At 41.1% G+C, this 24,447-nt stretch overlaps 1 protein-coding gene across 1 annotated transcript in view; it reads left to right on the top strand.

Annotated features, from left to right (window-relative positions):
• The window catches only part of LOC101161803 (spondin-1), a 111,672-nt gene that overhangs the window by 21,097 nt on the left and 66,128 nt on the right, over window positions 1-24,447 (top strand). The window contains exons 4-6 of the mRNA XM_023955942.2: window positions 5,459-5,532; window positions 6,260-6,382; window positions 10,628-10,776. Coding sequence (XP_023811710.1) covers window positions 5,459-5,532; window positions 6,260-6,382; window positions 10,628-10,776 — 346 coding nt within the window. The remainder of the gene's footprint in view (window positions 1-5,458; window positions 5,533-6,259; window positions 6,383-10,627; window positions 10,777-24,447) is intronic.

Genomic DNA, 24,447 nt, shown 5'->3' with positions numbered 1-24,447 from the left:
GAAACTTTTTGAAATACTTTTTACAAATTGAGTTACCATGGTGAATTTTAGGAGTAATATGACCCTCCATGAGCCCGGACAACCCAAAAACCCACAACACCTCTACAGATATACCTCATGTGGAGGTGCATGTGACTAAAGCCTTAGTTTATTCAGACACCAGTTTGCTGGAGAAGAAAAATCTACCGAACAGAATAAAACACATAAACTGACTCACTGGGAACACATGTGTTGTGTTAGAGTGAACAATAGCTGTTTTGGACTTTTTCAGTAATCAGATTCTTTTTTTTTTTTTAATGGAACAGACCGACAGCGTCTTGTAGGTTTGGAGAAAAGCTGCTTGAGAGTGACCAGAGCTTGTTCAGTCACAGTCATTATATTTTATACTTTTGTTTTTCAATTTCATGCCCAAGCAGTCAACCCATGTTGCAGAGTACATTGCAGCATTCAGCCTGTCTAAGATTTATAGGAGCAATATAACGGATAACTCCTACCTAATGTTGCCACTCTCTCTTCTGCCTCCACTGTCAGTGTCTGTCAGCTCACTCATTCAGGTTCAATTCCCACTGATGCTTTAGGTGGAAACTCTTAAGACTTCCATCCAATCAAAAGGTGCATTTCTACATTAGTGTATCAAAATTGGTCTCAATGATTTTTTTCTTTTTTTTTTTTTAGCTGAAACGTTACAATGTTATTGCACTAAAGAAAATTATATGAGAGTTTGGAGTGGGTTCCTCTCTGTAAAAGTGATAGACCACAGAGTGTTTTCCAATTACGTAACAATCACACTCCAAGAAAAACTGCATTGGAGTAGAAAAAGGTTTAGTCAATAATTCAACTTGAGGTAAATCAATAAAATAGAGGCTTTTTGGGATAATAATTGTACTCACTTCAAACTAAATGAGTTTAAACTTGCTTGGCTGTATTTGAAAAAAAAAATGTTTCCTTTAGAAAACCTTTGTAAAAATGTCCATCAATGTCTATCAATGACTCACTCAAAAGAAAATCATGTTTACGGTGTTTTACAACATTTTTCTCTTGATGGAGGACAAATATACAGAAAATTTAGCTTAAAATTGCGTTTCTTAGTATTTCATTATTCAAATAGTGATGAATCGGGAGCATACGATAAAATTGCCTTGGAAATTTCTTGTAACAGTGACTTACAAGTCACTGTGGCAAGCCACAAGCTCCCTGCTCCGCTCCATTTTGATGCATCCGCATGTTGTCTAAACTGGCTTCTAGCTCACCGGATGGGCTGCCCATCTGTACCTGGGGCTGGGATCGGCCCTTCCCTGGCTCTGGGACGGGACGGGACAACCCTCTCGGGGCCCCCGGTCGCTCTGGGCGTCACCCGCTTCGGCTGCGGGGTCTGGGGTGGGGTGGGGTGGGGGGCTTGTCGGCCCTGTCCTGTGGGGGGGCGTTCTGGGGGGGAGGGGGGGCCCATTATTAGTACGGGTCGGGGGGCTAGCGGGTCGGGGTCTCCGCTGAGGCAATCAGTGGTTGCCTCGGCCGGTTGGCCTCCTCGGTCCCGTCGAGGCCTGACCAGAGCTCTTCTAGGGCCGGCGTCTGGGGGTGGGGGCCTGGGCTTGCTCCGGGGGGGGGGCGACACTTTCTGGCTCCTCTCTCTCTGTGTGGGGTGGGTGGTGCCGGGCCTGGGGTGTCGGCGCCTCCGGGGGTGGGCCCCTGGGCTGGGTGGCACTGGCCCCTTTGCTGGGGGTGGGCTGGGGGACGGCTGTTTGACCACCGGGGGACAGTCTACCAGCTGTCCCCAACTTACCCCCTTCCTTATATAACCTCATATTAGGGTGAGGGGGTGGGGGGTCTAGCCTGCGATGCGCCTTGGGGGGGGGCTACTTGGGAGTGGCCCCCCTCCTATGGTTGCCGTATGGAGTGGGCCCCCCCTCTTTCGGTTTTATTTGCACCTTAGACATGTAGGGTCCTTGGTAGGGGGGGTGCTTGGACATCACTGCAAGCAAGCAGCAGATGTCCTCCTGGCACCCTACCCGCCAATTTTAACCGCACCTTAGACATTTAGGGCCCCTTGGTGTGGAGGGTAAGGGGACATCACTGTGAGTAATCAGGAGATGTCCCCTTAGTGCCCTACTCGCCAATTTTAACTGCACCCCCCTTAGTACACACACCCCTCCCCCTTCAATATATACATTCAAACATAAACACACACACATGCACACAAACACCCTCTCAAACACCCATACACGCACACACATTTTACAAGGAAGGTGGGACCTGGGTCCATCTGTCCCCTACCCCTTCCCTGGTGGGGGGTGCGGGCCCCTTGGCGATGGCGGCCGTGTCCCTTGGGTGCCGGCTCCCTGGGCCCGGCGGTGCTCTCTCCGCACGGTGGGGGGGTTCATATTACACCTGAGCCGGGGGTGTTCGTGTCCCTGGGGGGTGGGTCCTGGTCCTTGCCCCTGGGCGCTGGGCCCCGCCAAACTTCCAACATGGCCGAGCCTGGTCGGGCCATATTTATAACATCCCTTGTGGGCCGCCCTTTTTTCCCCGGGGTTCCCCCCTCCTGGGCGGGGGCGGCGGGCCCCTGCCTTGCTCCTACCTGGACCAACCGTGGGCCGGGTGGGTGGCGGCCTGGAGTGCGGAGCGGGTCTCCCTTGGGGGGTCCTGGCTCGTACCTGGGGTCGGGGCGGGGGGATGCCCGGAACTCCTGGGTGGTGGTGGGGTGCTCGTCTGGGGCTGTGGGCGTCCCTCTCCGGTGGGGCCCTGCGTTGGGCTCTTCCGGCGCGGCGGGGGGGCTGCTTTCCTGGCTGGGCTGGGGCGGCGCTCTCTTTCCCTCTGCGCCTCCCTGCTCTCTGGCTCTGGGGGCCTCGCGGCGGTCCGGCTGGCCCTGGCCTGGGTGGCGGTCTTGGTCGCCCGGGGGGCGGTTGTTCCCTGCCTGTTCCCGTGTGGCGTTGGGGGAATTCCGGCTGCCGCTGCTGCTGCGGCGGGGGTATGGGTGTGGGGGTGGCTGGGCGCTCCTCCTCCTTCTTTTCACATTCCACCATCCATTTTAGAAGAACATAAACACTCACCTGAGCACAGGTGTTAGCTCACCTTTGCACTAATAGTTTGCATGATTGAATGAATGAAAGATTTCACACTAGTTGGTTTAAAGGCATAGGTATGCGTTCGTGAACACTATCTGTTTTGTGTGCATGTTGACATGTGGACATTTTTGCGGCTAGCAGGTGTGTTGATAATTTTTGAGTGTGTGTGAACAGGCCCCGCCCTTTTTGTACTACATTTGAACCGTACCGTAACGATAAACAACCAGTAAACCTGTCTGCTCTATGCTGCTTCATGGTCTTACCCCCCTTCCCCTCCTATTATCACCCTCCTACCCCCCCCTCTCTCTAACGTCCCTCTCTCTTCTTCCCCTCTTTCCTTTTCCGTCCGGTCCAACACCAATGATTTTCAAACATGATTGAAATTAATAAATTTTGGCCTCAATTACAAAAGGGGTTTATTCAGACATACCTTTGGTTTGTCTGAAGATGAATAACCCCTCTTGTTAAAATAAAATATGTCCAACACAAGAGGCCCTCAGCTCTCATCTGTTTGCCTAGCTGTTGGACAGGACAAGTTAAAAAAAAAAAAAATAAATAAATAAATAAATAAATAAACTGGCTTCTAGCTCAAAACTGTACGGCTGGATAGCTCCAATATTGCTTGCCATTTTTGTTACACATGTAATGTAAAGTTTGGGTTGTGAGGGGCTGTACGCTCACAGGAGAGTGTGTAAACAGGAGGATGTCGGGAAGCAGGGGCGGGCCTAGTCTGCGCCAAAAATCAAGCCCAAAACTCAGAAGCAAATTTCTGATGAATTCCTGCCGCTCTGCAAAAACTATGTCCTTGAAAAAAACATAATTTTTTTTTGAGTTTGCGTAAAAACAGCACAATCATAATTAAAATAGCACTGGGTAAACTTTTACAAAAGATCATTGGAGTGGGACTTTTAACATATTTTCATCTAAAGTTAAAGGTTGATCAGATCCTTAAGTGGAAAATCAGCCATACACTATTACTCTAATTTAATTTTTTTTCTAATGTTTTGTTGCTTCAGATATGACAGGGCCAAAGATATATGACAAAATCCTTAAAACCAGACTCAATATATGTTTATTTTTGGTCTAAAACTTTGTTTTAATTTGGGTCTCAAGAGAAAATTGCATTATGTCTCCTGTTTTTTGACAGGACTGAGACATTTGTTCTTAGTTGGCATGAAATACGGAAATGGAAAATGAAGACTTAAACTCGACACAAATCTACTAAAATCAAGTCCCAGAATTACTGAGAGTTTTTGGAAAATCTAAATGATTTTTCAAATTATATCATCTTTGTGTTTTCTCATGATTGTCTTTCGTTTTGGAATTTTGACTCATTTTCTAATAAAACTCATCTTAGCGGGCCTATTGTAATTATATGAAGAATATTGGATATTTTTTGACAAAAAAAAACAAAGAATAAAAAAACCACTTAGATTATGAATATATTTTAGCCTTTTCACAGGACTAGTGTTGTTTTCTAAAATATTTGTGCTATCAAACATATAATCAGTTCTCAGTCTGGTAGTTACATTTTGAGACCCCGTATCTTGGGGAAAAAACACCCAGATGTTTGTCAACTAAATTGTGGTAATTGCTATGTTTCCTTCCTGTGTTTTCGGTTCATTGTGAGCACATTTAAAGTGATAAAGATGTCATTATTGCCTGCTTTGCAGCGCTGTCAAAAAAGTGCTTAATCTCTGAAAAATGTCGGAGCATGCCCACCGAGATATCACAGGGATGTGGGAGTGGAAGAAATCCTTTGTGGTGGATTATTGTAATGTTTTAGGGTTGTTTCTTTATCTGGATGGGTGGGGTTTGGTATGGCCACAGGGTCATAGAGTTCCTCCAATAATTATATCTTCTAATAATCTCAGTAAGCTCCATATTCAATAAGGCTCCACAAGAAAATATGCCTTCCACTTTTTTTTTTCTGGAGATGAATGTAAAAGCTTTGTCAGAACAACCTTTTTCAGTCAGGCGGTTTCATTTTCAGCCAATATTAGCTCATAAGTTAGAATCTGGCTGTGTCTAAAGGCTGTGTAAAGATCTACATTCTGTCTTCTGAATGTAATTCCTGCTCTTCGTATCCGAGGGCATGATTGCTGTTATTGCAGCAGGATGATTGTGTCATGAGGTTTGAAGAATAGAACTTTTTTTTCTCTTTTGAAACGATGTGTACTCTGTGTCCATTATGAAACCTCAGGGAAACCATTAAACCTCTCCTCTGACGGTGGATTACGTGGATCAGATCCGGGAAAAGAAATGCCACAGAAATTATCCACTTAATGCACCTTTTGCACCCACCTGACTCACAATTTTCTCCCTTTTTTTCTTACCCGGAATTTCTCCTTTTTCTACCTTCTTCTCCTCACCACCTGCTCCCTCTGTGTCTCCAGGGCGAGCATTGTTCAGAAAAGAGTCATCTTTTTCCAGGATAAAGGCTCCCTCACAGTTCGACTCTGTGAGAAAGGTAACGACGACTCCTTGTCTTCTCCACTCCCCCCTGTCTCCTTATTATTCCCCTGATGAGTTTTTTCTAACCCCCTGGTGAAGATTACCCTCCATTCTTGTTTGGAAAAAAATGGATAGCAATAAAACCTGGTAAAAAGAAAAAACTGTGAGCAAAATAAAGACAATTTGAATGAGAGCACTGCCAAAGCTTTTATGATGCCAGTTTTTTAAAACTCCCAAAAGATGCAAACTCTGCTCTCCTGCAAACGTTTATTTTATTATCTTAACCTCCTCTACCTTTATAAAATTCCCTCCTCTCAGTGAGATCAAATTTTCCTGGTTATTATGCAGACCAGTCAACCCTTTCTGTGTCAATTTCCTGACATAAGTTGGGCGCCATCAGTGTTCAGTACTTCCTGCATCGTGCACGTCCTAACCTCCAAGTCAAGAGAGCATTTTGGCTGAATAACTTAAAGATGCATTAATATTCAAATTATCACCTCGACCTATCTTTCCAAACTCCGGACTACAGCAAAATTTGAATATTTATGACTCGGTTTTAGGGGTAATATAAATTATACTTTTTTTTTTAGGGGAAGTGATGTTACAGTATTACATACCAGCTGGCTTTGAAAGGAAGTCAATCAATCATCTGTTAATTTATGCTGCTGAATTTTAAACAGAAGCCTCCACTTCCTGTCGGGAATCAGGATTTTGCATGACAGTGAGTTTGTTTCCTCCTGCAGAACCCGTGCAGCTTGACACCACATCAGCCCCCCCCATTGAGTGCTGTGCCTGTGGAACTGCCAAATACCGACTCACCTTCTATGGCAACTGGTCGGAAAAAGTCCATCCCAAAGACTATCCAAGTGAGTTTCCATGTTTGTTTACATGGATTTTTAAGATCGGAGTGTGCAGACAGATACCCAGTGAATCATGGGACATTTCCTTCATTCTACTGTAGGTTTATTGTAAAGACACCCACACCACCGACAGCGGGCTTTATCAAAAAGAAATATTTAATTTACTCTTATTAAACTTCAAAAAGAACAATTGGTCATCTGCACTAATTAAAACTGAAAGATATTACAATTTGTGGTTGCTGTGCATGTAAAAATTATGGAAATTGTATTTTGCGCCTTTATAAATGCTGGTTCAGATCAACATGGACCAATCACTGCTTAACTTTGTCTGGTTTCAATGTGGCGAAGTCCGTATCACAGGAAAATAGAAATTGACTTAATTTGGTTTGAACCACTGTAAGTGATTTAATTGTCATGAGTTGCTGGAGCAAGATTGTTCCAGAAGCTTGCCATCACTGCAAAACTGGTCCTGGTGCTGATCCACTCAAATGTAAAGTGGTCTTAAACAAAATCTAGACCAGGAACAGTTTGGCATGGATGGAACTTTATCATCAATAATGACAATTCAAATAGCAAGCGGGAGCCATCAACTAAAATACTCAAACCTTCAACAACGGCCACAAGTCATCACTGCAGGGGACAAATTTCTCTAATTGCCTTTTGTGTTGTCGTAGTATGTGGTTTATGTTGATTGTTTCTCATGTTATTAACGTGAACAACTTGTTTATGTTGCTCTTTAAAAAGCCTTTTTTTCTCATTACTTTTCAATTCATCATTACTTTTTTTTGCATCATGGTGCTTTATTTCACACTTTCAAAAAACTAAACTTGTGTCGTCTTACGACTTGCCGCCGTGTGACTTCTTTGAGTAACTTCTTTGTTTTAAGTCTCACTCCAAGCTTTTATGAAAAGTTGGCAGCCCTGTAGTATAGGGATTTTATTTTTGTTGCATATTTGTGAACTTGATGTAAATTTTTGTTTCTGAGTATTCTTGTTTTTTTTGGTAAGCTTCAGTAAGCATGATGCTTTAGCCCAGTCAGTCCCTTTTAGTTAATGTTGATTGTTGTTTAAAAGTAGTAAAAATGTCAAAAAAATGAACTTATTTAGCTTTAAAAACTGCACACGGTAATAATAATAATAATAAACTTTATTTGTATAGCACCTTTCCAGATAAAAATCACAAAGTGCTTCACAGTACAACACGATAAAACAACAGTAAAACACAGTAAAAACACATGTTAAAAAGAAATTAAGAAAAAGCTATTTTAAAAAGATATGTTTTTAGCTGCTTTTTAAAAGAAAACACTGAGTCCACAGATCTGAGGCTGAGAGGAAGAGAGTTCCAGAGGGATGGGGCCACTGTGGCAAAGGCTCTGTCTCCTTTAGTCTTTAAACGGGTTCTCTTAACAGCCAGCAGACCCTGGTCACATGACCTCAGTGACCTGCTGGGAGTGTATGGCTGCACCAGGTCTTTTATGTAGACTGGTGCTTGGTCATTAAGAGCTCTGTATGTTAAGACCAGGATTTTAAAATGCACTCTGTAGTGAATGGGGAGCCAGTGCAGCTGCATTAACAACGGGGTGATGTGTGAGAACTTGGATGACTTGGTTAAAAGCCTAGCAGCAGCGTTCTGGACAATCTGGAGCCGTTCTAGAGATTTTTTACTTAAACATGTGAAGATGGAGTTGCAATAGTCGAGACGGGAGGATATAAAACTGTGAATGAGCATCTCCATCTCAGAACGGGACACAACTGGACTCAATTTTGCAATGTTTTTTAGATGATAAAAACAAGAGCGAACGAGTGACCCGACATGGGAGTCCAGGGATAAAACCGGGTCTAAAGTTACACCTAGGTTCCTGACAGAGGGCTTGATAAAAGAAGCAAGTGAGCCGAGCTCATGGATTATCTTGGGGAGACAACTGTCAGGAGCACAAACTAGGACCTCAGTTTTGGCTTCATTGAGTTGGAGAAAGTTGTGATTCATCCAGCTCTTAACTGAGTCCAGACACTTTTGTAAAGTCTGTATTTTAAAAACATCCTGGGGTTTAAAAGACACATAAAGCTGAATATCGTCAGCATAAAAGTGATAAGAAATGTCATTAAAAGAACTTAAAATATGCTGTAAAGGCAGCAGATATAAAATAAACAATAAAGGTCCCAAAACTGAGCCTTGGGGCACACCAGAAGTGAGAGGAGCAGAAGAAGACTTAAACTTGGAGAAGACAACAGAGAAAGATCTGCCAGTCAAATATGATGAAAACCAGTTTAAGGCTGATCCGGAGACCCCAACCCAGTTTTTCAGCCTGTCCAAGAGGATGTTATGGTCCACAGTGTCAAAGGCTGCGGTCAGGTCTAATAACAGTAACACAGAGCATTTTCCTGCATCACCCTGCATCAGGATGTCATTAGTGACTCTGAGAAGGGCTGTTTCAGTGGAGTGAGCTCTGCGAAAACCTGACTGAAAATGATCAAATATCCCATGACTGTCGAGAGCAGCTGTAAGTTGTTTGGCAACAACCTTTTCTAAAATTTTAGACATGAAAGGAAGGTTAGAAATGGGTCTAAAACTGCTCAAGAGGGAGGGGTCAAGCCCAGGTTTTTTAAGGAGAGGAAGTACAACAGCTTCCTTAAAGTGCTCAGGGACTTGACCAGACAGCAGAGACGAGTTCATTATTGAGAGGACACAGGGACCAATGGACTGGAAGACATCTTTGAGCAGAGAAGTTGGCAACGTGTCGAGGGAGCAAGAGGATGACTTCATTGTGCCAACTAATCTGACTAGCTCAGGGAGGGAAACAGGCGAGAAAGTGTCTAAAATCACAGGACGAGGCGGACCAGGAAAAGAACCAGGGCCAGGACCAGCTGTGTGACACAGAGAGCTTCTCACAGATCTGACCTTTTCAATAAAAAATGATAAAAACTTTTCACAATCATCATTTGAATGGATGGGAACGGCAGGTGGACTGGGCATAACAATATCACTAATAGTGTTGAACAGCACTTTAGGATTACCTCTGCTTTTGGAAATGAGATTAGTGAAATATGCAGCCCTCGCATCTCTAACAGCATTGTTAAAAGAAACTAAAAGATCCTTAAGATGAAGGAGATGAACATTTAGGTGAGTTCTTTTCCATAAACGTTCAACTTTTCTGCATAATTGTTTCAGACGGCGAATACTATTGTTAATCCAAGGGGAAACCTTAGTGACAGGAGCCAGTCTAGTTTTAACAGGACAGACTTCATCCAAGATGGAAAAACAATAACGGTTAAAGTTACATAATAAAGTATTAACATCGGTACACGGAGAAAGAACCAGGTTAAAAGCATTAGAAAAGACCTCAGCTGTGGAGGAGTTAAGGATGCGAGAGCTGACTTCTCTGCGTACAGGCGAAAGTGATACAGAAAAAGATAAGTTAAAAAAAATGCAATGATGGTCAGAAATAAAAATGTCCTCAGAAAAAATAAAATCAATATGCACACCCAAGCTAAAAACAAGATCGAGTGTGCCACCTTTAACATGTGTGGGCCCAAACACATGCTGAATAAAGTTAAAGGAGTCCATTAGGCTGATAAAACCACTGGCAAATAGATCAGAGTCATCATTAATATGCATGTTAAAATCACCAACTATGATCAGGTTAGACAGCTTCATAGTGGAAGAAAGAAAGTCGCTGAACTCCTGTAAAAACACACCATTTGATCCAGGTGGACGGTAGACAACGGCACAGTGAAGAGGGTACTTATTCCCGACTTTGATCACCTGGAGCTCGAATGAAGAAAATTGAACAGCGCTCACCGAGCGGCATAGGAGGCGATTCCGAAAGACCGCGGCGACTCCCCCTCCACGACCCGATGGCCGAGGCCGTCCGATGAAGGAGTAACCGGCCGGGCAGAGTTCAATGAGGGACGAATGGTCGGAATTCCGCTGCCAAGTTTCAGTCAGAAACATAAGATCCACGTTCCTGGAGTCGATAAGATCGTTTAGCAGAAACGATTTGTTAGCCACGGATCGGGCGTTGAGGAGCGCCATGCTCAGAGGGGAGGGAGCCCTGCGCAAGTTGTCAGCGACCCGCGTCAGGGGCCGCAGGAGCTGAGGGTTAGAACCCAGGCAGTCCGAGAATCCGGAAACCACAGGGAGAGGCGACCATGTCGAAGAAGAGCTTGGTCTTCTACTATAGATTTAAATATACTGTCTTTCTGCTTTAAACCAATCCCTCTTGCATTTTTGTCCCCTGATGTCATTTGGCAGGACGTGCCAACCACTGGTCGGCTCTTATTGGTGCATCCCACTCCAGGAATTATGTGCTGTGGGAGTACGGAGGCTATGCCAGCGAGGGAGTCCGTCAGGTGGCTGAATTTGGCTCCCCCATTAAGATGGAAGGAGAGATTCGACAGAAGGTAGGATTTACACTCAATTTAAAAAAATGAATGTTTGCATTGTGGGTTTCTTTCAGAGTAAATCAAAGTTTGTAAAGGGACAATCTAGGGCCAGCTTACTAGCACAATTGTGCAAAAAGTTTTTTCCAGGGAATTTTTAGTAATGCAAACGTTTTACTGTAAACCTCATAAATGAGCTTGAGTTCTACACAAACACAATTTTTTTATATGCTGTGTTTTTTAATGTTGTTGAATATACAAGTGTCAAATTTGAAAATTGTCAAAAGTGGACATGAAATCATTAAAAACTGTACATTTTAATCTAGCAGGCATGTTTGGTGAAAGTAAACTTTTATCTGATTCTGAACAGTATTTAAATGTTGTGAGTAATAATAAAATGATTACAAGGCCTAAAATAGGTCATTTTGGACTTTTAGCAATCTTAAGTTAAATACATTAATAAATAGCTGGTGTTACATGTGCTAAATGTCTTTGATCGCATCAAAGATCGAATTAGAATTGAACTGTGTAAAAAAAAAAAAAAAAAGAATCCTCCGATTATAACAGACTAAAATTCCTTTCAGGGATATATAAAGTTGATCTTGAATCTTGAATTAACATACGCCACACTTTTGATCAGAATAACTCATTTTGACATGCGCAGAACTGTCTAGTATACCATTTTCATTATTGATTTTTATGAAGTGCCTGTTCGCTCATAATTTTTCTAAATATGTGTGGCTAGTGATTTATTTCTGGTGGAACGGACCCGGAAGAAGGGTTAGGATTAAGTTAGTACGTGCCAACAACAACATTTAACTTTGGTTGTACTTAACCCTCCTATTATCCTTGGGGTCCATTTGACCCCAATTCAATGTTTGTCATTAAGAAATAATAGTTAACCTTTTTCTTTTTACTTCAAATTTCATGACTTTTCCTTATTTTATGGGGACAACTGATTAAGCATAAAATTATCCTGATGAAATTGTTTTTCAATGTGCTAAACACAAATTGCATATATATGGGTGTTCCTTTGGGGTCAATTTGACCCCAGGCTGTTTTAGCTGTGTAAAACTTGTCTGTCTGTGTGTGTGACTTAACATGCCCACACCTTCAGGTGCAGAGTTGAAACTTTTGAGTTGATGCATAACAGAGGGGTGGGGAAAACAACTATTCCCACGAGAACTTTGATATTTCTCGTGGTGAGGTGTGAAATCCTTCCTTGAGGAAGCCAATGTAGGCTTGTGAGTTGATCACATCCTAGTCTTTCCAACTACACATGCCTCCCTTCTAAAATGATCATCTTAAGTAAAATATTTTCAATTGATGGTTAAATATTATAATGTTGAACTGTAACACTTGAAGGTCAATTTACTTTGCTGAATGTCACTTTGCTGCTGCCGCAGACAACAGAATTCCCCCATCGTGGGATAAAAAAAAGTTTTGTATCATCTCATCTCTCAAATGAAGAGCTCAAATTGTGACTTTGTCTTCAACATGACTGACTGTGTGTCTGATGGCACACACCCTTAGCAAGAAATATGTCTACAAGGAGCATGCACAAACTTTATGCACATCCTGTGTACAGTAATGCAGACTAAAAGCTCGACTCTGGGCATAAAGAATGTTCCATGTTCTGACTATCTGACTTATGATTTTCTGTTTCACACAAAAACATTAAAAAAAGAAGAAAAAGGAAAAAAAAACTCTGCCCCTGCCGGTCCCAAGCCCGGATAACAAAAGAGGAGGGGTTAGTGAGACTTTATGGTGATTAACCACAAACATGTCACAGAAAAGGAGATAAAAATTAATAAATAAATATGTTCATAAAAGGAAAGGAGGTCACTAACCTCAGCCAACATGCATTATTCTGTGAGAGTCATGAATATGCACCCCAAATTAGAAAAGATTTGGATAAAAATTTTTCAAGAGACACTAACTCTAAAACTGAAAGTTTAACCTGATGGTGGCGCTACAGCAAAGGTCATATCATCACCAAAACCAATAGGGTTCAAACTCTTGTGGTCATTACTGTCAACCCAGTCTCATCCTAAAATGTGTAGTAGCTACATTTGTCCACATGGAAATGCGTGAGAGTTTTACAAAAAAACCCCCTAAACTGTGAGGCGGATACGTTTCATTTTTCTATTCATTTTCTATGAGCCTTCTCAGGATCACGTGACTTTGGAGGTTTGGCCTGCCTTGAGCAAAAAACATGGCGGATGCACATTTTAGGATGAGACTGGGTTGTTACTGTTGTCAGTAACTTTGAGAAGATTTGTATGAAAACTTTTCAAGATGCATTCATTATAATTTAAAAGTTTGGCCTGATGGTGGCACTAGAGAACAGGTCAACAATTTTATGTAAATAATTTTCTGAAGGCAAATATCCCTGGGGTCAAATTGACCCCAAGGGTAAAATGTGAGTAATATTTGAGGATAATACAAGGGTTTAAATCCATGCTGTTAATGCTGCAATGTGCATCTTGGCTGTGCATAAATATGTGGGGATAACATCAGCCTTTGTTTTGTCTGGACACGTTCGAAAACACAGATTCACATGATTGTTTCCACAGTTTCTCAGGACTGTGCGGAGCGGCATTTCTGCCTTCAACAGTCACATCCGCCAGCTTACACACGTTGCAAAGCAGCTCCTTTGCTTGGAGACACGGTTCTCCTAGGAGAGTCCAGGAGCTCGCTCACGCAGAGCAGCCAGATGGACTACAGTCTGAATCCTCCTTCTGAGCGCACACTGTAATTAAGCACCCTTCCCTTCTCGCAAACACGAAGCTACGAGTCCGGCTGCTGTGCTCAAAGACACGGTTCACTCGCACGGAGCAGCCGGCTGGTCCTGTTTGCGCTCCAAAGCCTCCTCTGGAGCGCCACGCAGTCAGTGCATGCAGTAAAAGCAACGCAGTAATGACCCACAATCGGGATAAACTGTTTATATGCTCCACAATCGGATCAACAGTCAGCATAACCCACCTATCACAATCGGAAGGAAATCTTGATCTGAATGAGTCTGATGAGCACAGAGTATTCTGAACGATGCGTTTACATGACATGTTTGGGCGGCCGTGGTGTAGTGGTAGGGCGATTGCGGGTTTGGTTCCCCCCTTGCCTGCCCATGTGTCGAAGTGGGCAAGACACTGAACCCCACCTTGCCTCTGGTGGAAGGTTGGCGCCAGTGTTCGGCAGCGGAGCCGCCATCAGTGTGTGAATGGGTGAATGGGTCTGTGACTGTAAAGCGCTTTGGGCCTTCGATGAAGGTAAAGCGTTATACAAGTATGCACAATTTACCATGACGCATTTTTATTCTGATCATGTGTTTATAGCGATTACTTTTTTCCATGGAAACGCAGCAACTGATCAATTTTAATAATCAGTTTTTGTATTATTTTTGTGTACAAGAGGAAGATGCGTCATCAATACCAAATTCCTTCATCATGAGGTTTTACTTTGTCCACACTTTTCTCATTCTGACTGTTCTACTGGACTATTCGAAAAGATGCTACAAGCTAAAAAATCTTACACCAGTCCTCTGGTTGTTGTCCTTTGTAAATCAAACACTCCGATGTTTTAATGTGCATCATAAGTAATTATAATAAGTCAACAATTGAGTGCACACTCATGGCTATACATGTGCAAATAACTGATGACAGTGCAGCACAGTGACATTTGAACGTTCTCCAAAGTGTCTTATTATACTTCATCTTAAACCACTCTATAGCAGCTTGATCCCTTTTAAGGTTCACTAAATGGTTAAAAAGTGACCCTTTTAAAGAGATGAAGATAATCTGTTGCCTCATTGTTTTTTGTGTTTTTTTGTGTTTTAGTAACTGTCAAAAATCAGAAAAATAGTAGAAAATGCATTACGGGCTGAACCTAATTATGTATTATTTGGAGAAATAAATCTAAATGTAATTTAAGTGAATCAGTTATATCAGTGGGTTTGGTTGCACGGAGTTTCTATACAAGCTAGCCCGTCAATAGCTATTTTGAAAAGCATGAAATTAGAAATATGGTTAATTTTCTTCTTTTTAAACCAAATTACATAAATGCAGAGTTAGAAAGACGTCCCCCATTTTGGGGGGTTTTGTAACAATTTTGTAACACCCTCAAAGGTATCCATACCCCAAAGTGTTCCATACAGTTGAACTTTGTACTTCCCTATTTAATGAGCGATTTTGTTTTCCATTTAAACTCATAATTTCTTATTCACATATCCCCTGCTGCAATTATTTTGTGTTCAAATTTTATAGCCATTTTTTTGTATTGGATTCACTTGTCTACTTGCTCTATGTGCTTATATCAATAACGTGGAAAAAAAAAAGTTTAACCAGAACTATTCTATTAAGTTACTGCTTATATGGACTATGAAAATAGAACACTTTTGAATGAATAGAAATGCTGGTTTAACATTGGATTCTCATTGTCCCTGTTCCAAGTGTGGGGGGTTTTCATACAGTATCTTTCTTTATAGACTAAATGTTATGAATTTTTTAAATCAATCTAACTCTTATCACTGCTGGAGTGCCCCAAGGTTCTATCCTAGAACCTCTTTTTTTGAGTAATTTACCTCTCATTTTTGGACATTTCCTAAAAATATGACAAAAGTCCTACAGTTCCAGTAATCGAATTTCATTATTTCTTCCTAACTTGACTGCCTCCCCTAGGCGGGAGATGGCTCCAGCCCCGCTCCAGCCTGCATACATTCAAACACAAGAACAAAATATATTATTTATTTTACTTTGTTAATCAAATAAGTAAAATATATTTGTATTGTTCAATTCAAAATTAAGAACTAGTATGTAAGTTTCTTCCCACTTAACACGCATCATTTTTTGTTTCCTTTTTGAAGGCAGACTGGCCTCTGGTAAAAATTCCCACATTTTTCTGTCCTTTTTTTTTTTTTTAATGAGCTGAATACAACCCCGACACAAACTATGAATAAATGAATTCCTGTCATTTCCTCTTGGCTTTGTGAATGAACATCAATGGAAACTTAAGAGCTTAGTCTTCTGTTTTTTGCGCTTAAAGGCAACATAAAACTGAACAAAACAAACGCAAACATTGCAACTGAAGCATTGACTATATCTGAGAACAGCTGAAGAGCTTAGATGAAATCCACTAATAAGGTAATGAACAAGACTAGTCTAATTAAGTGCAAACCTTCATTACCCATGTGGCAAATGTTGCTCAAACTTTTACTCCTCAAACAGTAAATTTAATTTTAAAAAATTACAGTAATGTAGCTTCTCCAGTACTTTTAGACGGTGCAGGAGCCTGAATGTTGTTTCAAAAATAAAAGGGGAAAAAAAACAAAACCACCAAATCTTTCCAGAAACATGAAAGTGTGATGACGCGGAATGACAGGGTGAACAAGCTCATTGCCACGACGATGGCCTTTTTTCAGAGCGTTTTACACAACACTCTGATCCATCAGTTTGCTGAACTAGAATCTATTGCTGTTAGGTTCCGCAGAACTTTGGCTCTCTTTGCCGACAGCATTTTGGCTGATTCTCCATGCATGAGCTGCTGTGCAGTTGCACTGCTTTACTTGTGCTTATCTGAGCCTGCCACAAAGCACCACAATCCACGTTTTATATGGTACTGGCAACAACATGGCACAGAGTTTCAGTTCGGGACCCATCCCAAGTAAAAACTTTTTAGTGCATGTCTCATAACAACAGCTGGTTCTCGCTGAGATCTTAGTTGTTTTGCGCGGTATAGAGTTGCTCAAAGAGCCTTAGTGTTCTGTGCTGCCTACTAGCAGTCAGAGGTTTAAGTGGAAAACAAGAGTCAGACGCTGATGGATGCCCATAAATCATTAAATAAATATGGTCACGACAACATTTTGAATCGATACAAATATTGGCAAATGAAATATTGTGATATATCTCCAAATCGATTTTTTTTTTTCCTACACCCTTAGAAATCGTAAGCAGTGATTATAAGAATGTTCTGGGTGACCGCCCACATTGCTCACAGGAAAAACCGCCACTGCTCCTTTCACACATATATAACAAAGTCCAACTAAAACCTCTACTGCCTGTTTGTTGCCCAATGTGAAAGTCTTTTTTGTGCTAATATAAAATATTTTTGTTTATAGCTAAATGAAAAGTAAATTTGGATTATCTATTAATAGTCATTTTAATGCAGAAATGGGCTAATAATGACATAAAAGCATTCAACTTTAAGGCTGTATAATCTCTTTGGAGCATTTTAAGAAACATTGGATTTACAGAATCTTTATCTTCAGACTTTTTATTTGTTGCATAATCTTTTTTACAGCTACAACTGCTTTAAATCTGCTTAATGAACTATAAAATAAACGAGGAAGGGTTTCCCATTGATATGTGAGCCAGTCATGCTCCTCAGAATGACACAAACCTGAGGGCTGGAAATCGTTCTGACTCCTCTCGGAGAGGTGTGAGCTCGCCATTCGTGAGGGAACAATTGTGTCGTTAGAGGGTTGTCAGTGTGTTGTGTGCCTGTCAGTTCAGGTTTGGGATTCTGTGTGGAGACATTATAACTGACGGACAGCCCTAACTCCCCCTTTGGCTGGCTCTGCCATTCTCTGGCTCTAATAACTACCCTGACAATGAAAACTGCAGCCAGATTCATCGAGGAATGAGACGGCTTGATTGTGTTTTGAACCCTGGAATGTTGGCTATTGAGCTGTCAGAGGAAGGTAATATGTTATAAAACTGTGTAGAGGAATTTCAGCTATTGAGTTTAAGGAATTGATAAGAACTTGAATTAAAAGTTGTTGGAGATTTATTCCCCTCCACTTGAACAGGTTTTTTTCTGTCATGCTGTAAGTCCTGCAAAAATCTAAATACTATACTATATAAATAATCATGTATACCCCAAACACCGCGCTGCGGACCGGTACCAGTCTGGCTCCGGGCCTTGGAAAAAAATAATTAATTATGCCTGTTTTTCTTGTTTTTTTAACCAACCCATTTTCTTCCTGTACATTATCATATTACCTTCTTGGAGACTCCTGTGTCATGTCCAAATTAGAAGAAACTGACTAATTGAATAAAAGTAACTTGAAGTCAAAATTTGCCTGGGGTATACATCAGTGGTCCCCAACCTTTATGTGGCTGTGGACCTGCCAACTCCTGGGGATTTCACCACGGCCCCTGCGGAAGGAGATGTGGGGGTTGAGAGGGTAATATGACTGTGATTGGATGATAAGAAATGCAGACTATTTAGCTTTTGAGTCAGAGTAAAGGTCTACTTCACCATAACAAAAAATGAGGTAGATCTTGAAATGAAGCCAAAGCTTCATTTAGATTTAAACAAAAGTGTCCAAAATTTGCCAGGGGTGTCAATATGTTTTGACTTGATTGTGTGTAAATTTGTTTTTATGTTTTTGTGTATACCTGACTTGAATCCATTCTTTAATCTGTCCTTTTATCTTTCTTTTTAAGTATGTACTGATTAGATAGATAGAGATGGATTGATATACAGATAGATGAAGTAATAAAATTACTTTGAAGAGTGCACACATGGACTTGCACATCTTGTCAGTTCACTGAGGGATTAAAGCTCAGACTAAGGGGGCATCCATGAAGTAGCTACGGAGGTGGGAAACTGACATGGGTCACTAATCCCCGTCTTAGCAGAGAATCCCAACCATCCAGAGGAGCAGTCAGCAGTTATGATGTGAGGACAAAGCCGTAAGACCCACCCCTCCAGATCCTGAATCTGAACAACCAAAAGCTTGCACCTACAAAAGTAGGAAAGATGAACCAAAGAGCTCTCAGTTCAATAATGTGACTACACGCAGGGATATAAAGGGAATTTATATAAGCTGTGAGAAACCACACACAGGTGTTGTCTGGAAGCAAATATTTAAGCACTGAATAGATGTTGACACAACTGCCCGGCCCATTTCAGCAGCTCAAAGTTTATGTGTGCCTCAGCACTCAGTACTTTGACAAGTCGTGACCTAAATCAGTTATGTCCTGCTTTCAGTCAGATAATTTACCATCTTTCACTCACTGACTTAGCTGTAGGCACTGAGATCCGCTGCAGAACACGATCCTGTGGGATAGAAATGCAGCAATGGTTGCATTAACATCTGTGCATTTAAACAACAGAAAACTGACTGGAAAATTGAACTCTACTGGTCTGGAATCTGTGTTAAGCACAGACGATTTGAAAAAACCTGTAAACTGTTACTAATAATAAGGGCTGGACCATACGAGGAAAACTTGCGATTCGCAATCTTAATAATCAATATTGATATGACGATATATATTCAATATATGAACAAATAGCAAAACAACCAAAAAATACAACAGTTTAATTAGATAAAGGTCAACATACCTTAAATTATACTCCAAATGACCTTAGTCTACATAGGAGGCAAACATCTTACATAAAAGGGGTCCATTTGATTGGTCAAATGCATAAAGGGGTTTATTTGATACGTTAAACACTTCAAGCTGCCATGAGATTGTTTTAGCTCATTTAATAAAACCGTTTATCGCAAATTATGCCAACTTTTGCGATATGTGTATTGCACAGCTTATATTGCGATGACGTTAAATTTGCGATTTATTGTGCAGGCCTTCTAATAATAAAACCAAATTGGGTGTAAACAGTAATGTTTTCTCCTTTTATGACTTCACAAGGTTTCAATTTATGGGTTTTCCTCACACTGAAAGAATATTTAAGCTTTTTTTTGCTGCCAAGGGTCTTTCTTTATCATACAACACTCAACACACAACGTTGTTATTTAACCAGATTGTGTTTGTGTGACAACAAAATCCCAAACTTTTTTCCTGTTTGCTGCTCTGCATAGCTATAATCTATCAGTATCTAACAAACTCACCACAGCCTGAGAAATTCATGTATTCTGTATTACCAAACATCATTTGAAAAAGCTTGAAGTTCCACTCTAATCATCTTTGTATCTATTGTCAAACCGTCCCCAGGGGTCTTTTAACTATGATTATGCAGTTTTTAGCCAAAATTTAAAAAACTGCATTGATTTTAGGACATAGTTTCTGCAGAGTTGCTAGGAGTTCTTTAGAGATTTGCCTTTGAGTTGTTAGTGCAGAGCAACTCTGCCCTCTCTTCCCGTCACCCATATGTTTACACACTCTCCTGCTAGCTTCCAGCCCATCACACCCCCAACCTAACTTTACCAGTGCAGCAAAAATGGCGAGCAATATTGGAGCTATCCAGCTTTACAGCTTTAAGCCAGATACCAGCTCAGACAAGGAAAATGAAGATGTACATAGATCTATTTATCTGCAAGTGGATGCAGCAAAATGGACTGGGGCAGGAAGCTTTTGGCCTGCCCAATGTATTTTCTATCAAACAGATAAACTCTTTTTCAAACTGCATTTTTTTGTCTGCTTCTGATTCACCACAATTTGAATAAATAAATATTCAGAAAGATACTTTTGGGCATAATTTTCCTATTATGTGTTCTTTGTCATCAGGAAAATGCCACAAGAACACATTAAAAATACCCAAAACGCCATTGTCATCAGAGGTGATCTTTAAATATGGGGTAAGAGTGAGAAGAATTAAACGCATTTATATTCAATGTGACTATTTTTAACCAAAATAGATAATGAATGCTGGGGCAAAGGTTATAGATGAATGTTAAACCTTCAAAAGATGTATAAAATTGCCTTTTTACACCTACTTTATACTTGAATTGCAATAAAACAGTTTGACTGTACATTTAAAGAAAGGTGACCATAGACTGCAGGACCTGACATTGGAAGAATGTAGCAAAAAGAACATAATACAGTATTGTTTTTCCGAAAAACGTGTAAATGCATCAGGAAAAAGCACATGTTAGTTTTTTAATCTTATTCTTTTACACCCACACTAATTTTTGTCTGTCCTTGCATGACAGGGATGAAACGCATGGTCAGGCGGTTAAAATGGCCCGACATATCTGGGGAGAAAATGTCAAACTGAGTGAAATTACAGAAGCTAATTGTAAACAGTTGTTTTTAAACAAGTCACTGAGTTGAAAAAAGAGACAGATAAGACAGGTTTATACGTCTTTGAAAGCTAAAAGTTTCTTACGTCACTCTCAAGAAACAAAATTACCTGCACATCAACTTATTGATTGCTGGAAAATGTCATGTGCAGTGGAGAGTGGATAACGATTGCTTCAGTAAAGACTGTAAGAATTTAAAACGCTGTCGGCTGAGGACTGAACCGCAGCCTTTAATGCCACAACACACTGATAGAGGACCAAAGTAGAAAAACTGCTGCTACCTAATTATTACTTTCTGTGAAATGCCACTCTCTCTGCAGCCAGGTGGCACCACATCAAGATAGGAGGGTAAAATGTCAAGAGCTGCAGGCCAACAAAGCAGTAGAATTGGCTCAGGATGGGAGCAGTGTAATTGTGGACGCTGTTGATTACATTTCATTACAATTGATGCAATTGACTGCCCTTGTGATGAGTTTCTGAGATTTCCCTACACTCCTACAAAAAGATGTATCAAGTGCATCCTCCTCCTTTTCTATGAGCCTGGCTCAGCAGGTGCCTCAGCTCACCGGCCGTCACAGCTCCAGCTGCTGTGAGGAGCTCTTAGATGTGCAATGTCTTTGTGAGTAGGCTGCTTGTAAAAACTGGCTCTGCTTTTAGCACTGTAGAGAGCAGACTGTAGCTCACTTTTTCTCTTTGAAACCGGCAGACAAAGGAGGCAGGTGTACAGACAGATGGGCACAAGTTTTCCATCCAAGCCACAAAAACAGACATGTTTTACCTTCAGCAGGTATCTATTATACGGATGGTATAAGTATAGCCCCCAATTCCACAGTTAGAAACCTTGGGGTTTTACTTGACCAGGATTTATCATTTAAGGCTCATATATCTCAGGCGTGTAGAACTGCCTTTTTTCACCTGCGGAATATTGCTAAGATCAGAAATATACTTTCTAAGAGTGATGCTGAAAAACTCATCCATGCATTTGTTACGTCGAGGCTGGATTACTGTAACTCCTTGTTAGCAGCGTGTCCTAAGAATTCCTAAAGAAGTCTCCAGCTTGTTCAGAACGCAGCTGCTAGATTGTTAGCTGGAACCAGCAGAAGAGATCACATCACTCCTGTGTTAGTTTCGCTCCATTGGCTCCCAGTTGATTCTAGAATTAAGTTCAAGATCCTCCTGTTAACCTATAAGGCCTTACATGGAATGGCCCCGTCCTATATTAAGGACCTCATAGTCCCTTACCAACCAATCAGAACACTTCGCTCGCAAAATGCAGGACTGCTTGTGGTTCCTAGAATTGGTAAAAGTACGGTTGGAGGTAGAGCGTTTAGCCACCAAGCCCCTGTCTTATGGAATAAACTCCCAGCTCATATAAGAGAGGCCGACTCAGTTTCTACATTCAAAGCTAGACTGAAAACATTCCTCTTTGGACAGGCTTATTGTCAGACTAGTTAGTATTCAGAGATTATTTAACTTAATGTTAGTTTGTTTAAATTAAACTTAATAATAACTATTTCTTTTAAAAGGCTGCTAGAAGTTGAAGCTGGGGTAACTATGGTACACTGGGGTTCTGTCCTCTTTCCTTTTTTACTTCTACCCTTCCTCTCCTCTATTCTTGATCATAATTTATCATTTAGTTCTCCATGCCTCTGTTTGGTGCAGTGCGATTCATGTATTGTCCCTCTTTTCCTCTCCCCTCCTGGGGAGTGGGAGTGCTTCCAGACTCCAGTTGGCTCATCCGTGCTCCAGTTCCTGACCGTTTACCTCGCCTTTGCTCCTGCTCCTACACCTGGCTGTGGATCCTGCCTCTGGCTCATCTCTGGCTCGTCTCTGCTCTGTACCTGACCGAGTACCTCGTCTCTGCTCCTGCTCCTACACCTGGCTGTGGTTCCTGTCTCCGGCTCGACTCGCGCCTTTGACTGTCCCGATAACCACGGCTGGATGAAGCTCGTCTGCTGGACTTTTATATATGTAGTTGTAGATTTAGATAAGTTAATTCTTCTCTAAGATTTCTGGTAAATCGCCTGTCCGTCCTGGGGGAGGATCCCTCCTTCATGTGGGCACCCCTGAGGTTTCTTCGTTTTTTCCGGAATCCGGTTTTTTTGGGAGTTTTTCCTTACCGCGAAGGGGGGTCTAAGGGCAGGGATGCCAGTATAGCTTAGTCAGTTTGTTAGTTCATTTTAGTATTTTTCTATTGAACTCTTTGTATTCGTGATCCTTTTGATTTCATGTTTTACTTCGAAGCCCATCGAGACGACTGTTGTTGTGATTTTGGGCTATACAAATAAAATTGAATTGAATTGAATTATTATCTATCAGAGGAACATTTTCTGCTGATATTTGATAAACACAAACTTTTCTAATGTCGAAATTGGGTAAAAGTTTGACAGTTCGTTTTAATATTGACTTCAAGATGTGGATTTGCTGAAGTGAACCTGGGGGGTATTCCAGAAAGCAGGTTATGCTAGCTCCCACGGTGAGTTTGAGGCTAAGGAAGTTGATAACCTCAGCTTTCGGTTCCAAAAATGGAGGTATGTTTCAGGGTATGTCAAGTTGCTATAGCAACTCATGCTCTGAACATAACCTGGTCTGGAGCAGGTTTAGTTGAAGGTTAGTTTGTTTTCAGAGAGGTGAAGCAGCATGGCGTGTCCATTTGAAGATGATTTAGTGGATGAAGAAGCTCAGATAATACTTTTTCCACTGTGAGAGGGTGATAAGACCATATATGGATGTTGGAAAAATAAACTTTTTTACTTTGATCTAACTTAATTATTTGCTTCAGTTAAGATAAATCCTTTTTTTGTTAAGTCAGTTTAAAAATAACACGTAGTTTTCAGACAGTTATTTTACTTTCATTCTAATTAATTCAATTAAGTGGTTGTAACTTTGGTGCTGCTGTTAGATTGGCACCGCAAGGGATTGTGGGATACCATTCCCTTTGCCTGTCTGGACGGATTTGGGTTTAAGTGTGGGTTTTGACCAAATGTGTTTAGTTGTTCAGCTGTTTTACTGTGATTTGCCGTGGTTTGCCGAGTTATTTTGTCCTACTTTGCCTACGCCTTTGCACCATGAGTGAGAGGGAGGGAGAGGATGATGAGTTTATATAGCACCCATCCGGCATCATGGTATAATGACATTGTTGGAAAAATGCTAAATGAATGTATGCACTAAACGCACAGTGACTTATTCTTTTCATGGTGCAAAGGCTTAAGCAAAGTAGGACAAAATAACTCATTAAAATGAGTATATCTGCCGGTTCAAACATAGACATTTGAGAGTTCAAGAATTGTAATTCATTAAGATGGAAAAAAACATTTATTGATTGGAGTAATATGACATTTAGTTAAATAAATATGTAAATTTCAGTTGTATAAACAGTTATTAAGTTTTATAGACATAAGAAATTAGGTTGAATAAATTTAACTCAATTTCTTGTTACCAATAGAAGTAATTCATTTAAGGTTGCAAATTGGACAAAGGTTTATATATATATATATATATATATATATATATATATATATATATATATATAAAAAACGCCCCTCTCACCCTCCGCGGGTGGTTTCTCCTCCAAGCTCGGGTCCTCTACCAGAGGCCTGGGAGCTTGAGGGTCCTGCGCAGTATCTTAGCTGTTCCTAGCACTGCGCTTTTCTGGACTGAGAGGTCTGAGGTCTTTCCAGGTATCTGTTGTAGCCACTCCTCCAGCTTGG

The sequence above is a fragment of the Oryzias latipes genome, chromosome 6 (genome assembly GCF_053564925.1).
Source record: "Oryzias latipes strain Hd-rR chromosome 6, Olatipes_Hd-rR_3.1".
In the NCBI taxonomy this organism is placed as follows: domain Eukaryota; kingdom Metazoa; phylum Chordata; class Actinopteri; order Beloniformes; family Adrianichthyidae; genus Oryzias; species Oryzias latipes.
The sequence above is the reverse complement of the archived record's forward strand: the minus strand, read 5'-3'. Positions and strand labels throughout refer to the sequence as shown.